The 15,411-nt window shown below is 38.4% G+C and overlaps 1 protein-coding gene across 2 annotated transcripts in view; it reads right to left on the bottom strand.

Moving 5' to 3' along the window:
- Positions 1 to 15,411, bottom strand: part of fstl4 (follistatin-like 4) — a 196,147-nt gene that overhangs the window by 162,050 nt on the left and 18,686 nt on the right. For both annotated transcript variants that reach the window (XM_034889955.1, XM_034889954.1), the window contains exon 3: positions 5,891 to 5,924. In XM_034889955.1, coding sequence (XP_034745846.1) covers positions 5,891 to 5,924 — 34 coding nt within the window. The remainder of the gene's footprint in view (positions 1 to 5,890; positions 5,925 to 15,411) is intronic.

The following is a 15,411-nucleotide window of genomic DNA, read 5'->3' on the forward strand; positions in this document are numbered from 1 at the left end:
AACTATCACTTCTCCAACTATACATCTGCTCTGTAATCTGGTTTTGTCATCACATCTTCCTTTATACCGTCTAAAAACTGGCAAACCTTGTAAGAAAAAGTTATGAAGTACCACCTTGAGAATAGTTGTGGTATTCAACTAATTTTCTAACCTCATGTATGCTGTATGGACTAGTTTTTAGTCCATACTGAACATAGGCGGAGTTTGGCTACATACAACCCACCAATCAGAGCTTCATAGAGTTGTGCATAGGGATATTTGCACGCAAGTTTTATTTATTTTTATACCGTGTATTCTCCGAGTATATTCATGCACCAAACCATGACGCATTTACTGATTTGGTTCAATGCGAATACATGAACCATTCCCACCCTATATTGTAAGTATGTTTTATACAGTATAATCTGTTGGCTCTTTATATATTGTCTTAATGTCTCTATGTCTTATGTAAAGAAAAGATTTTATTTAAAAGCATGCCTTGCCCACATAACAGCCTGTCATATTTTGTCTTGACTGCGACTCCCTGGCTATTACCCATGTAACTTCTTTCAGTTTAAGACTGCTTAACACATAACAATCCCATTAACACCAACAGCCGTCATACAACAGATACCTGCAATAGACTGCTGAAGACATTAGCTGTTCTATTTAATTAGTAACTGGCCAACAGCCATCTTTTACTCACAAGAGCATTCATCATCATCATCACCAGCTGTCTTCACCACATCAGCGAAAAATGTCCTCGTACTCTACTACTTAACAAACCATTAATTACTTAAGAGTACATTTTAATGTTCACAGCAAATTCACAAGTTTGTCTTTCCACATTTTCTATGTTTACTTGGGAAATAGCAGGTTTGTCTGCAGCGAGGCAACAGGAGAAGAAAAAATTAAAACGGCACTTTTTGACACTTCATACCGTGAGTTTGCTTTATCTCTGGCTATTTTAATCCCGTCTTTCATAACTGTACCATTTTCTGATCGGCACTGTCACCCCCCTTTGCCCCCTACCTCCTAATCTTCTCTTTTATTATGTGACAGTAGAACTGTCAGGAAGCAGTTTGACTGTTTAGGCATCAGCAATTCTGGGCGGAATGTTGCTAGGCAGTGTGGTCACACAGTTAGAGCAATTCTTTATAATATATACTGTAGATGTGGAAAACCCAAACACATTTGTTCCAGGTCATAATGACTTCAGGAAAATGTCCCCTAAGAGAATTTTGGAAGACTTGGGAATATCAAACTCCAAATATTAAAATAAAACATAACAGATTTTAAGAGCTGAAAAAAGGTTTTCCATCCTATCCTGTTATTTGTGCATTGATTTTATAATGTGGTCCCACTTTCCTCTCAACTAGGCAGACTACTTTTGGAATTTTTCTAAAGTCTCTACCTTCTGCTTTTCCTTCTTCATGTCTCTCCAAAATTGAATATCTTACTCCCAAGTCATCCTCTGACACAAACACACTGGCCATCTGGCCCTTTTTTTTAAGACACAACAACGTAGAGATTCTGCGACTTTCCATTGATTTCAGTTAGCGTTATAAACCTATAAATATTCTCATATTGTATTGTATTGACATTGAAGCAGGCAGGCACAATATGTCAATCAATATGGCACTAGGTCACACAATGCCAAAAAAGAGAAAATTAAAACATCTAATTGTATTGAGTAGTTAAGCTAAGAGATGACTTTCAAAACATATTTCCCTGTCCCTTCCTCCTTTATTCGTGCTTCTCTGAACTTCTTCTACTCGCTGCTTTTCCTCCCCCCAGCTTTCTCCCCAGTCATTTGCTGCTTATTAGAGAGTCTCTCTGTCAACCTTGTCCCATCTAACCTCACCCAATTACAATCTAAACGATCCACAAGACTGCTTAACTTGCTTTTGCCTCTTCCTATTGTTTAATTTGTGACGGTTACAAACTCTGATTAGGCCTCTGCAAAGGTTCATAAATTAAGCACTCAAGGCCAGATTAATCACCATTCCCCAGGAAGACAAATGGGCAATATTCAATTTTTACATATGGATCCCACTGACAACAATAACACACTGTGAGAAGAATACTGGGACAACGACTGCATATTTTCCAGACTGTGGCATTTTGACCAGGAATGTCTGTGCATCACCAGCCAGTAAAATGTCACTTACTGAGATTTTTTTGTCTAGCCAGCTTAAAATCTTCAGATACAATGTTTGCAGGAAGCAATTTTCACGAGTAGCATCTGCGCAGGTAAAACTGGACCAATTTGATTAATGTCATTGTCTCAAAGTGAGGAGAGTAGATGCCACAAAAAAAGGTTCGCCAAAGACGGAGAGGATGAGTGAAAATAAGGGATGGACCAAATAAAAGGAGAGTTGGAGCCAAAAATAAATATACAAAGAAAGAAAACAGGTAAAGTAAAAAAATAAACTGAAAGGAGTAGAATCAAACAGCCAATGGCAGTGAAAGCAGACAATCCCAAAGAGCTACACTGAGCCTCATCCAAGGAAAAGGAGATCAAAACAAGAAAATGAATTCCAATTGCCTGATTTTGCCAGTGGATCTAGTTTAGCATACAAACAGGCAGTGGATAATTAGTCTCAAGAGGGGAAATCAGCACACACTAAGTGGGGAAAAAAACTCACAATATTAAAGCAGCTGTCCTGAAATGACAAGGCAGACACATTACAGGCCTACCTGTCAGCTGGTGGAAATTTTTTCCCTTCCAACTTTACCACTCCATCGCTTTTATCTCTGGGATACATACGGAGTGACATACACACCTTATATATAGCCATGTTGGCAGCGTGCGTATGTGATGTTAGTCCGACGGGGTTTATTGTTATGGGAAGTGAGGCTCTGTGTAGAATAGTACCGCAGGCAGCAGCTGCCGCTGACAGTGATGCACATAGTTTCAATAAGTAGTCAGTGAAGCTACAGTAGTCAGGGGTTTATCTTCGCTGCAATTACGAACTAAATCCCCTGATTAATGCAACATAATTGGTCTCTTAGCCATTTCCCCCCCACAGAAAACTGCTACCAGCCGGGCTAAAGCTAATATAGTTAGCCTAAAGAAACAAGGGGTCCGTCTGTCCCAACTAACGTTAGGGTTTGGAGCCGCGGTGCTGGAAACGTAACACTAATCTGCTACAGAAGTCTGTGTCTGATCAAACGTACTTTGCACTAATTTAATTGTTCTTGGACACAGAGTTTGTTCCTAGTGCGCGTGACATGCAGGTCTGATCAATTTATCAAACTAACAAGCTGGCCCCGCTAGTTGACCACAACCTGAAATTTAGAGGAAGCAACATGCAGTCATTGTCATACACTTCAGCCTGGATTAATAGTATTATATGAATACTATGGTTTCATGCTAGTCAACCAGAGTCCCTAATTTCCCTCTCTAAAATCACTTCAGAAGGGTAGTCACAGCGCTTACTTGCTTTGGTGTTTGTAAAGCATTAAAGTCCAACAAAGAATGGTTCACACTAGAAAAGACCATTTTCATTTTTATCTTGTATGTTGATGCACTCCCCTACAAAATCACCGTGGTAGTCGAGAATGATTTATTATATTTATAATTTCCAAATAGTGCTATTTATGTCATCTTTTTTTTTAAATTACTTTTTCTTTTTTCATATCGCTTTTTCTAATAGCTTTAAAACCTTTTCCTGCTGGCTGCATAGGCCTAGCACTCCAAACCAATATAAAAAAACATAGTAATGTTACCTAAGAATTTAGTTTTTTTGTTAAACTGTATGTAAAATGTGACGTAAGTTATAATGTGACATGTGATGCATTATTGTGTTTTGTATCTGGAATTGTTCATTAGCTGTGTAAAGTTATGAGTGATTTGTGTAATAGCTGAACTGACTTACAGTAGTAAAACAGAATTTATTCCGATACAAAGACTCTTTCTGTGAGATAAAAGACACTAAAAGAGTATACACTGGACACTATCCATTATATCCAAAGGTTAATGAGTATTAACGTTAACGAACCGTGATTTCATTTTTGACCAAAATAATCGTATTGATTATTAAAACCTTCAAGAAGCTTACATCATTTTGTTAATGTGCATCAAAAACAGCAGATTTTTATCTAAGCCGAAATGCCCTATATATACAGTATATATACACACACACACACTTTTCATGTTCCCAAATGTAATATAAAACATATTTGATCCTGTAGCAGTAGCTGTGATAGATTACTGTCTAATGCAAGGCAGGCAGTTGGTGCCAGTCATGTAGACTTCACATTCCCATTTGGACAGGACAGCTTAGACATGAAAGGGGAGAGAGAAAGGGAATGACTTGCAACAAATGGCTGCAGGTCGGAGCCGGAACCGCGGCCGCTGCGTCAAGGTGCAAACGGGCGCCCGTTCTACCAGGTGAGGCAACCAGGCGCCCAAAATTGTATCTTCTAAACCTACACAACTACATAACATAGGCATTTGTATACTATTGGTTTTACAACCTATAATATTATTGTTTATTCAATTAAGCAAATTCAGCCATCTGAATTTATTAATTTGACACTAATGCATTCTAACTGATCTCCAAGTCACAATACAACAAAATAGCACCGGTTGCTGTTCCATGGTGATGCCTCAAACACATTTGCCTAACACATCATTAACACAGTCAAACACACTGCTGATGTAAAGAAGTGACTGTCAGCCACAATCACCTTGTCCATTTCAATGAGTCACGATGACAACTGACTCACGTCAGTGAGCAGGAAGTGAAATGAAAACCCTAAAATCAAGATAGAAAGACAGACACTCTTTCCAGTCTTGACAGCAATCAAGGGGCTCTCTCATTAATTGTCTAAGCAATCATGCAGACTCAAGAGGTTGACGCCCAACCAAAACAGATATTACTTAAGCCACCCATATTGTGCTCATTTTCAAGTTCATAATTGTATTTAGACATTATATCAGAATAGGTTTACATGGTTTAATTTCAAGAAACACCATATTTTTGTTGTACTGCACATTGATGCAGCTCCTCTTTTCACCCTGTGTTGAGCTCTTGTTTTTGCTACAGAGTGAGGCATCACACTTTTATGCCATCTTTGTTGGGAGTCACACATGCGCAGTAGCTAGGTAAGCACTACTAGCCAGTCAGAAGCAAAGTATTAGACCATTCTAGCAGCTAGGTGAACATTATAACGTGTGTTACAAAGTGACGCTGGACTACAATAGAGCTGTTTGGAGCAGTTCGTGAACAGTGTTTTCTGTTGAAGATGGTAAGTCCCTTTGCGATTTTTCACTTTGTAAACCTATAACATGCACAAAAAAGATATATAACACAAATAAGGAAAGAGAAAAAGCCAGAAAATATGAGCACTAATAATTTCTGACAGGGGACTGAAGATGGTTGACAGCTAAATAAGTATTCACCTGACAAAAATATTTTTCAAAGGTTGTCAGTTGGAATGAGAGATTTCAGGTGATTCTACTTGATGTCTGTTAAGTTGGGGAAGACTGACAGGACATGTTGGACTTTCACACTAGTAAAAATCTTCCCTTTTTTAAAGTATACTATTATTTTTTCTCTGAAAATGCAGCTGAATAGACAAACTAATACCTGCCAGTCCCACAACTGATTTGTAGATTATCTCTTGGCATCCACTGACAACTGATATGCTTTTAAATTTTAAATTTGCCATGCTTTCAAACAATTCCTCCGAGAAGAGTAGAGCAATACATGTGATGCAGTAACAAGTGGAAATTTTCATTCAGGTCTTATCCATAACAGGTTGCATGGTCCATTTCATGAGTGCACTTTAGATTTGAAAACTAACGTATGTGCCCAATAACAGAGGAAAAAAAAGAGCTTGTCATGGAACATGGTATATTTTGAAAAATTCTGTTTGGTTTGAACACAGTAAGTGTACTCACATTGATCGATGTTCCCGTCTGCTTTCCCTTTCTCCTGCAAACAGAGAGCAAACATAAAAGTGGTTATTACAGGCTTGGAGGAGTCAGACAAAAACAGCCCTTTCTGCAGCTTTTCGTGCTCCATCCGTTACTGTGGCTCTTCCTCTTTTCTAGGTTCAGGGAAAGACAACAACAGAAAACACACGCTGAATAGATGGAAAGACAATGAAAAAGACAACAATAGAGAGACAGAGAGGGAGTGAGAGAGAATATGGATGACAGCAGAGAAACGTAAAGATCTTTACAAAGGCAAATCCCAGAGTCAATTCAATTACCCTAATTGGAAATACACTTCCCAACAGGCTGCAAGATGGCACTTGTCACTATATTGTGTTGGAATGTTTATCAGGATGTCAAACAATGGATACCCCTACAAGGATAAACTGATTTATTAGTCAGTCCTAACTGTAGGATACTGACATGCTTCTTAAAATGTATCTTAACAAATGTCATTGTCATTCATGGCCTTCCAAATGCTTTGTGTAGATATGATTGTATGATGACATGGAGGGCTATCATGTCCACCTGTGGGATACATAAAGATGATCATTCAAAGTTAAACAAAATACATTTGCAGCATCAAAAGGTAGCCAACAAACGACTTTTATACATCCACTTGTGTGTAGTCAGCAGTGAGACTTCAGAGCAGAGGCCACAGCAGAGAGAATCAAACAGACTTGAGGTTATGTCTTACTAAAGTCAACGATAAAAATGCTCGTTATCCGCAAGTGCAACACAATCCATCAGTAAGGAAGACCAAACCCATAGGCTACCCTGCACTACTCTAATCCACACGCAGTTTTTTACACAGCCATACAGAATCTGTGTTTGAAGCCATTCACTTATTCACTTGCTCATTATTCCCTGTATAGTGTTTTTTAAATAGTGAATAATATAGGGAACGACCAAACAAAATTTTGGACACTGACTGAAAATACCGTTGCACCAGTCATTTATGTGAAGGAGACTCCCACACGCCCAGCATCATGTAAACAAAGCAAAACTAAATTACTTATAATACTTCCCTTAAACAAATCTAACACTCACAACAGTAAAATGTTGTACATATTTTGCATGATACATTGATAACGCCTGGGCAAGCTTTCCTTTTAAGTTTTTGCGGGTGCTTCTGCTTCTTTTCCCCCATTGCATTGTGGTACACAGAAGTAAAACAGTTTCACAATTTTATCCTCTTCACATTTGCAAGGATTAATATAATCGGTTATCCTACTGGCCTCACAATAATGCAGAGCAGAACTGATGATAAAGCCAAGCAACAGTTTTACAAGTGACATACAGAAAGTGCTGAGGATGTCAGAAGAGAGTAGAGTTGTCTTTCCACATCACTGAGCAGTGACAGGGGCAGATTGTGAGACAATTTCGGGCCCCCTCTAAATACTAAGATGTCAGATAAAACCCATTATGAGCCAGACAACAGGAGTGTAGATATAAAAGTAAAAAGGTGACTGGCGGTAAGAAAAGTGATGACAAGGTGTCTTGCATTATGAATGAATTTAAATGTGAATGGAAAATCTTTGGTTTGTGAAAGCTTTGAATAATTGGACCTATTTGCTATCAGTGAAAGTAATAACGGCTTTATAAATAACAGCGTTACGTTTCAGTAAGAAGTAATCTAATTGAATCTAATCTTAATAAAGCTGTTACCGTTACTGCTAAAAAATGCGGCGCGTTACTATAATTGAAGCTGTTTTTTTGAGATTTTTTCATCAGACCAACATGATCTCTGAGCCGAGAGGCAAAGACTTTTTTTTCTTCCTTGGTTAGGGGGCCGTGCACGAGACAATTGCATAAATGCTGACAATTGGCTGAGGTTGAGTAAAATTTTGTGGTTAGTCAATCACATGTAAAGTTGGGCGGGTGTTCTAAAGCGTGCATAGTCGGACACACCACGAACAACACAAGTGAGTCAATCAACGAGAGACAGGTATGGCGTTCTGAAATCAAGGGGGTGGTGGGGGGTAATTTTCCTGCTAGAGATTTTCCACCATGGTCAGAAAACATAGGCACTATGACTCTAGAGTTGCTACTGGCGCCACAGCTAATTGCTGTCACTTTCTCACTTCTCCCTTACTCTAACAAACACACACACACAAATATAAACATCAGGCCACTTACGTTATTTGCACTATAAAGACTGTACATATATTTGTTGTTTATTTTTGCTAGAGTGCTTAATAAGCATTATTTAACTTTGCCCAGTTGTGGCTTGTTGAGGGGCAATAAATATCAAAAGTTCCAAAACATCGATGTTGTTATTTGTATCAATCCGCTAGACATAATATCTACATACATGGCATTTGATTGGAGGCTAGTCTCACTTTGTTCCACCGCAACATTAACATAGTTTAGATGTGTGTACATGGTTTCTGTTAATAGTGTATTGTATTAAGTGTTCATTTCATTACAATCTTTAGATTTATTATACATAATTTAACATGCACATGTATTTTATGTTACGTTAAAGAGGGGTGGAGGTGGGGTCACATTTGAGCATTTAAAAATGGACTTGAAAGTAATGCAATAGTTACTTTCTGAAGTAACTAGTTACTTTTATAATTTGTAACTGAGTATCTAATTTAGTTACTTTTTGTAAGAAGTAACTAGTAACTGTCACTTATTACTTTTTAAAAGTAACTTCCCCAACACTGTTTGCTATGTAATGAAATTCACTGCACCTCATTGGACATTGAGTTTTATTTGTGTTGTTACCTTTAGAGTTTAAGTCCAGCTGACCGATGCTATGTGTTTGTTTGTGTGCACAAACTATAAGCATTTTGGTTTGCAATAAGGCAGCACAACATTGGAAAAACTGACAGCAATATTTTTTTTCCTGCGATATTGAAAAAAGGGCCTTTACAAGATTTTCACAAGATGACATAAATAGCTCTATTTGAAAATAAACGATTCTCGACTACTGGGGTGATTTTGGAGCGGAGTCCATGTACATAGAAAATAAAAAAGGAATTTTCTTATTCTTTGTTCTTGTAAGCTGTTTGTAAGCACTGTGACTACTTTTCTGAAGGGATTTTGGAGGAAATGAGGTAGTTAAATTCACTAGTTGACTCACAAGACACCATTGAATTTATATAAACGCTCTGAATAAAGTCAATGAGCCTCACTCACCACTATCTCCCTAAGGCTTTTCCTAAATTTGTTCTTAAGAAAAGACTACGTCTGCGGCAACAGGGAAAGTTTACTTTTCTATCAAGCAGCAAAAAAGTTGGAGCGTTAACATTACACGCCCTGCAATGTGACAAACGCAAAGTAGAAGATGAAACAAAATATTGTGCAGCCTTAGTGTGCATGTAAGCTACTCATCACTTGTGCTTGTTACTGAACTGTAAATATAACTCTGAATGAATGGATCTGAAAAATTTAACTTAAAACAGTAAAACAAGGCAGCGGCATGCCGTTTAAAAACATAAGAGAAGCCGGTCTTAGAATGCAACACCGCTTCTTAGGCAGCCAATATGTGGCACCAATTGAAGTGTAGTGACATTTTGCATTATTGTCCCTCAGTGTGGATGTCACTGGTAATGAGGCTCAGTGATAAAACGTGTGAGTGCAAGGCCTCACTGGTTTCCCAGAAGACTGAGAGTATCACCAAAAACACAGTAGTGTTAGTGCTTTCTGTCACTGCTTCCTCCTTTGTCTCTACATTTCTATCCCTCTCTCTTTCTGCCATCTGTCCATCTTAATTGCAGACGTGCTTCCTCATGATGGCAGGATAAATTGAGTGTGCTCATCAGCACCTCCTTCCATCATCTGGAGTGCCGCTATTTGATCAATTGATTAGAGACTCAAACCAAGCATAGAGGTGAAAGAAAGGCTATGTGCTTCTTTCCAAAAATACTGTCATCTCTTTACTATGACTCTAGAGGGTTAGTTTTGTAGCTTTCTTTTATACATTCAGAGTTCAACAATCAGGGTTGCCCAATGGCCCAGGGCCAGTAAAACTGCACGTCAGGCGAGTACATTCAAGTAATGACAAAAGTTAGTTATTACAATTAGATTTTATAGTTTTTTTAATTATTAGCCTCCACTTTCAGTGTGAACTTTAACTCATCTATGACACTCTTCGTTATGTGTTTATTGTAAATTAAGATGAAATATAACAATTTACTTGAGTTTTTGTGGTTATTTGATAACTACTATCAATAACAAATTGTATAGGGGCCAGTAAATATTGAGTTTCTGCAAATAGAATTTAAAAGTGACATTTAGCTTCAGTGGAATTTTATGACATAAAATAGTTTAATAGTAATTGAAGGCAACTACTGTTGTGTAACTTTAAATGCAAAGTAGATGTGTTCACACAGTTAATTAGGAGGCCATTTGTATGTTTCTCTCGCAGTACAACACTTGCATTGACACTTTCAGTGGGTGGAGGAATAAAGTAAACAGGTAAAAATGCAAACTCACTAAGTTTCAATTAGGGGGGGATGGGATGCTTTTCTCTACCACAATTGGACCTTTATGAAAGAGGCTGATTAGATGGATGTATTATTACAGACAACCTAGTCTCACATTGCCAGACCTCCCTTCCCAACCACATTGTCTTGGGTGGCGCTACGCGTACAACAGAGCTCTGGTGCAGCTGCAAAATAGCTTCTTGAAGGAACTTGTTTTGGGGGAACGTGTCTACTTTCAAAGGTTGCTTTAGCCGTGCAACAGGAAAGTCAGATTGGACATCTGAGAAGCAGTTAACCGTAGCCCTTCTAAATCGACCGCAGATTACATTTCCAACACAAAGAAAGCAGAATTTACGTTGCCAAAGGAAATTCCACTGGATGTCACCCTTTTTGGGCTGGATGTCTGTTACCAATCCCGGATGTGGAACGTTGTGGATACTGTCGGGGCAGTTAGGATTATGTGATAAGAATATGAGAACAGTAGGGATGCTGAGAGATGACAATCTCCACGACAACAGGGAACAAAAGAGATACAATGCCTTCTAACCTCTTAAGCCTGAGGCTGTTTTTGTTTGACTGAGGCTCCCTTTATTTCCTCTCTAATAACATAGTCACTTCATGTCTCAAGCGTGTCATATAGTGTTGTTTTTTTCCTTACAGGAATAGCTAGGTTACTCAGACTTGCACATGCTAACAATTGGCTTTAAATGTAAGAAGTATTTCAACACAATTGAAGGGGATTTACTACCTCAGCCTGCGAGAAGCAAGTTATATGCATCTAATCAACTTTTCTTGCATTGGGTTTATCTCACATATAGGTCTTTATCAAGCAGCATTACTGTTGCTATGGTTACCCGTTTTACCTTGCATAATAAGTTAGAGCAGTAGTGAATTAAATCTGCTGTTAAGTGGTTTTATCATAACAGCCAGTCAGAAACTACTTTTTTTCTGTGGCTGTGGCATAACTTGGCAAGAGTTGATGAACCTAAATTTGTACCTCTACTGTGGCTTCACATACTTAAGCAGTCATGGTACTGTGAGCAAAATTAAAACACTGTCCAAATCTCACGGTAGTATAATGTCATTGATGTCACGGTCTGTTTAAAGTTTGCATTCTTTATTCGGATTTTGTGGTAGCAACAGATTGTACAAAATTAAAAAGATTGTTATAGCCTCTAAAAACTAGTACAAACAAATGTCTTAGTGCTACGTGCCTCCATCTTGGAGGCCATTTAAACACCCAAAAACAAAACGAGGCAGGAATCTGCCATTGCTGCCACAGAGACTGACATTTTAGGGCAATTCAAGCCAAGCTGTGTCTGTTACAATGTGTGCTTGAATATGCTTTCCACCCCCTCACTCTCCTATATGTGCTGCTTTGCAGGCCCTCTTCAGTCAATGAACCATATGTTTTTATGTGCCCATTTACTATCTCTCCATCTCTCTCTGACTCTTAACCCAAGTCAGTAACCAAACTCTGCAGAATTAGCTGCCTGTATGCCAACACAGCATTGCAGTTTCAATACTTTGTCAAAGCATGTGTACGATATTATTGTTTCAGTTCTTGTTTGATATGTGGAGCATATTGATACTTTGACCTTTTTCAAGATACTGCCTGATTAGGATGAAGAGTGGGCCAGAGAGGGCACAGGAATGGAAAGCTGTATCTAACAGTGTCTGAGTTTTAACAAGAGTTCACCTTTCTACATTCAATATGTATTCCCTGATGTCTGTTCCTTAGAAAGAAGGGCCTGTCTTATCAAACAGTAATTAATCAGTGCACCAACAAGTAACTTAATGAGCTTAATTAAAAAGGATCCAAAGGTTCAAAACAAAATTGGCATGAATGTAGTGTTACATTTACAGGCATACTGTCACTTTGATAATTCCCATAATAGAACTAAAACCAATCACATTTCATCTTTTTCTGCATCATTAGCAGTTGTGATTCATGTTGTCATTTCACGTTGTCATTTATGCTCACTGGCACAATCTCTCCTCTTCAAATCATAAACACCTTTCCTAAGTTTTACACGTATTGTATGCTACCAGATTCAGCACTTGTTGACTAATGTGCTAATCACCTCCCTACAGAAGGCACACAAGGCTAGGTGGAAACATTTCTATCAACATTCTGTTAGCTTTACTACCTTGAAACAGCATCTATTTAGTGGTTGCTTTAAGAGATGCCAGTAAGATTGTATTTTAGGTTTATGTACTCCAAGATCCATTTATGAACACTCACCTTTCACCCTGCTACTACTACCCAGGTTTTTGAGTAGTAGTTATTTATGGTTTTTCAAATCTGGATTTTACGACCAGATCATCTCACATGTACTGCTTCGCCAACTACATGTAAGCTAAGGACTAATTTGCCAAACATTACTTTCTGTGTCAACCTTTATTACTTAACAACTTATACACTTTTGGTCCCCATGGCCTAAATGCCTGATGCTTCTTACTTATCAGAAAGCAGTTACCAAAATGTCCCAGAGGGTTTTATTCAGCACAGAAAGCGTCACCAACCACGCTGTTGTAGTAGTTAAGGAGTATTATTGCTTCATAAAATGATAACCATTGCACATGCTCTGTATGCCTGAATTGTTGTCTTCAGCTTTAAGTAACATTTCTCAAGGGAAAGCATAAAAGACTGTGAAATAACCCTTTGGGACTGTAACAAAATAAAAACAAAAGAAAGTCATAATCACACCATGTAAATGTGGTGGAGGGTAGTTTAAAACACAAGGTAAAAATCTTTTTATTTTTGTTTTTATTGTTCCTGCATTTATTCTCAATTCATTCAATGCTTAGTTCTAAACCTTTCATCCAACGAGCACCATTACCTCTTTCCGTGTTATTGCAAAGAGGGCTGGGACAACTACCGTAGACCACTCTCTCTCTCTCTAGAGCGTACAGGAGGCAAGACATGACGCAATTGACACAACAGCGTTTGTAATTTAGTCATTAAAAAATTAAGTCTGTTGCTGTTCCCTGAATATGTTGGAAGATTCCAGCATCAGCCCTTACCAATATAAGACTCTAAATCTATTAAATCTCAAGGGTTAAATATTATTATTATATTTTTTTGTGTCTCTGGTTCTTCCAGCTGCATACAAACTTGGGAAAAAATTATCCATGCTGTTTTAAGTGAGATACAGGTTTCTGAACGTGTCCTGCCTTCAGTCTCCGGGTGAGCTGTTCAAAATCTGCACGGCATTCTATGTCACTAGCCGAGACGAGGTGGCAAACCATAGCATCCTAGCTTGTTCTCGATGGCAAAACACTGTTTACCACAATCTACAAAAGAACTACTTACATGTCCCTGTTCTGCAGGTATTCCACAAGTGTGCCCTCGTTTAGAAGAAGTCTTCCAGCTAATCCTGCCATGTACTGACCAAAGTTGGAAAAACAGTAGCTAGCGGATGTTGTCATTACCTAGCTACTGCGCGTGTGCGAGGCCCAACAAAGTATAGTATGGAAGTGAGTTGTCTCACTCTGTAGCTAAAACAGAAAGCTAAACACATAGGGTGAAAACACGACCTGCAGCCATGTCCGTAAAACACAAATATGGTGTTTTTTGAAAATGTAACCATGTAAACCTATTCTGATACAACCTCAAAATACAATTCTGAACCTGGTAATGAGCATTATATGGGCGATTTAATATCAAAAGACTTTAGTTTGGACTTTTTTTGCAACATTTCTCACTCTTGATTTTTTTCAGTCTGTTACACATAAGATATTCTTTTGTTCCTCTGTTTACATGTTTTTTGGGGGAGAAGAAAATCTGGCACAATTGATATTATTCATTCCCAAAGGCTTTTAGAATGCATCCTGCCCAATCATTTGAATTCACGGATTTGCATGATTCACCTGAGGGTCGACTTTAAATTTTGGTGCCTGGGAATTTGTTTTTTGTGTCAAGAGATTTCAGGGGACCACTAGGGCAAAATTACATTCCACAGCCTGCTGCCAACTTGGCAAAGCCCAAAGTGAGTCTGACTTAGAACAAACCAGGGGGTTACATGCTTCATTTCACAAAGAATCAGGACAACCGCAGGGCGGTGTCGTATGTGTCTGTCTGTGCGTATGTCTTTTTGAGAACCTGTTAGTGCTTTATCGTTCTGTTATGCAGAGAACATTTGTTAAAGCATCAGTCTTGCTGGAAAGGACGTGTTTGCTTGCAGGGCAAGTATTTTTATCCTCTTGTGTGCCATCATGATAGATGCCACCAGACACTCATTCAGAAACCTGTCCATGAGTTTTTAAAGCAATTATCTCAAAACGGTTGCATGTGAACAAACAGAGAGTTTAAAAATTAAACGCACCAAAAAAGTGACGTTAGAAGAGGTAAAGCTACTTGCTTGGTGTTAGTTTTACATGAACTAGAGTACAATAAAAACCTAATTAAACAGAGAGTTAGGTGTATAATGTTAGATGCCACAACATACACCGTTCTGTGTGCATTTGCCCAGCAGGCTACTTTAATTAAGCCGAATGTCCCATCCAAAAAGAAAACGTTTTTGTCCAAAGTTGAGGGCTAAGTTGACTAGCTCTTTAGCTAACGTTAGTTAGTTAGCTTGCCTGTTGGACCTTAGAAAACTGAGTTAACATTTATGGCTAGATGAATTACGTTACCCAGGCGGTAACCTCGCATTGCCAGACCTTAACGTTTAGCTAGCTAGCTAGCTAATCACTCTACAGTGCTACGTAGTAGACAAAAGTGGTGTCACACAAGTCGACTGTAGCGTTAGTCATGTACACATAGCTAGACAACGTGAGGCATAGCTAGTTATACCTAATTAAGGTTAACGTTGTGAAACATTTGCTAATGTTAAACATTTGCATTTTTCTAGCAGAAACGTTATCTAGCTAAATAATGAACAACTTACCAACAATCCTCTTTTTCTTTGCGCTAGCTAGTTTTGAAGCATTTGTATGTCTAAAAACGTTCAGGAGGAGCGCATTAGGGTGGAAGCACGTACCGATTCCTACAGAGCTGTGTCCTAACCTTGATAGTCTAATGGTCCTAACGCTAACCAAAAGAGA

Source organism: Etheostoma cragini, chromosome 13 (assembly GCF_013103735.1).
Source record: "Etheostoma cragini isolate CJK2018 chromosome 13, CSU_Ecrag_1.0, whole genome shotgun sequence".
NCBI classification, from domain to species: domain Eukaryota; kingdom Metazoa; phylum Chordata; class Actinopteri; order Perciformes; family Percidae; genus Etheostoma; species Etheostoma cragini.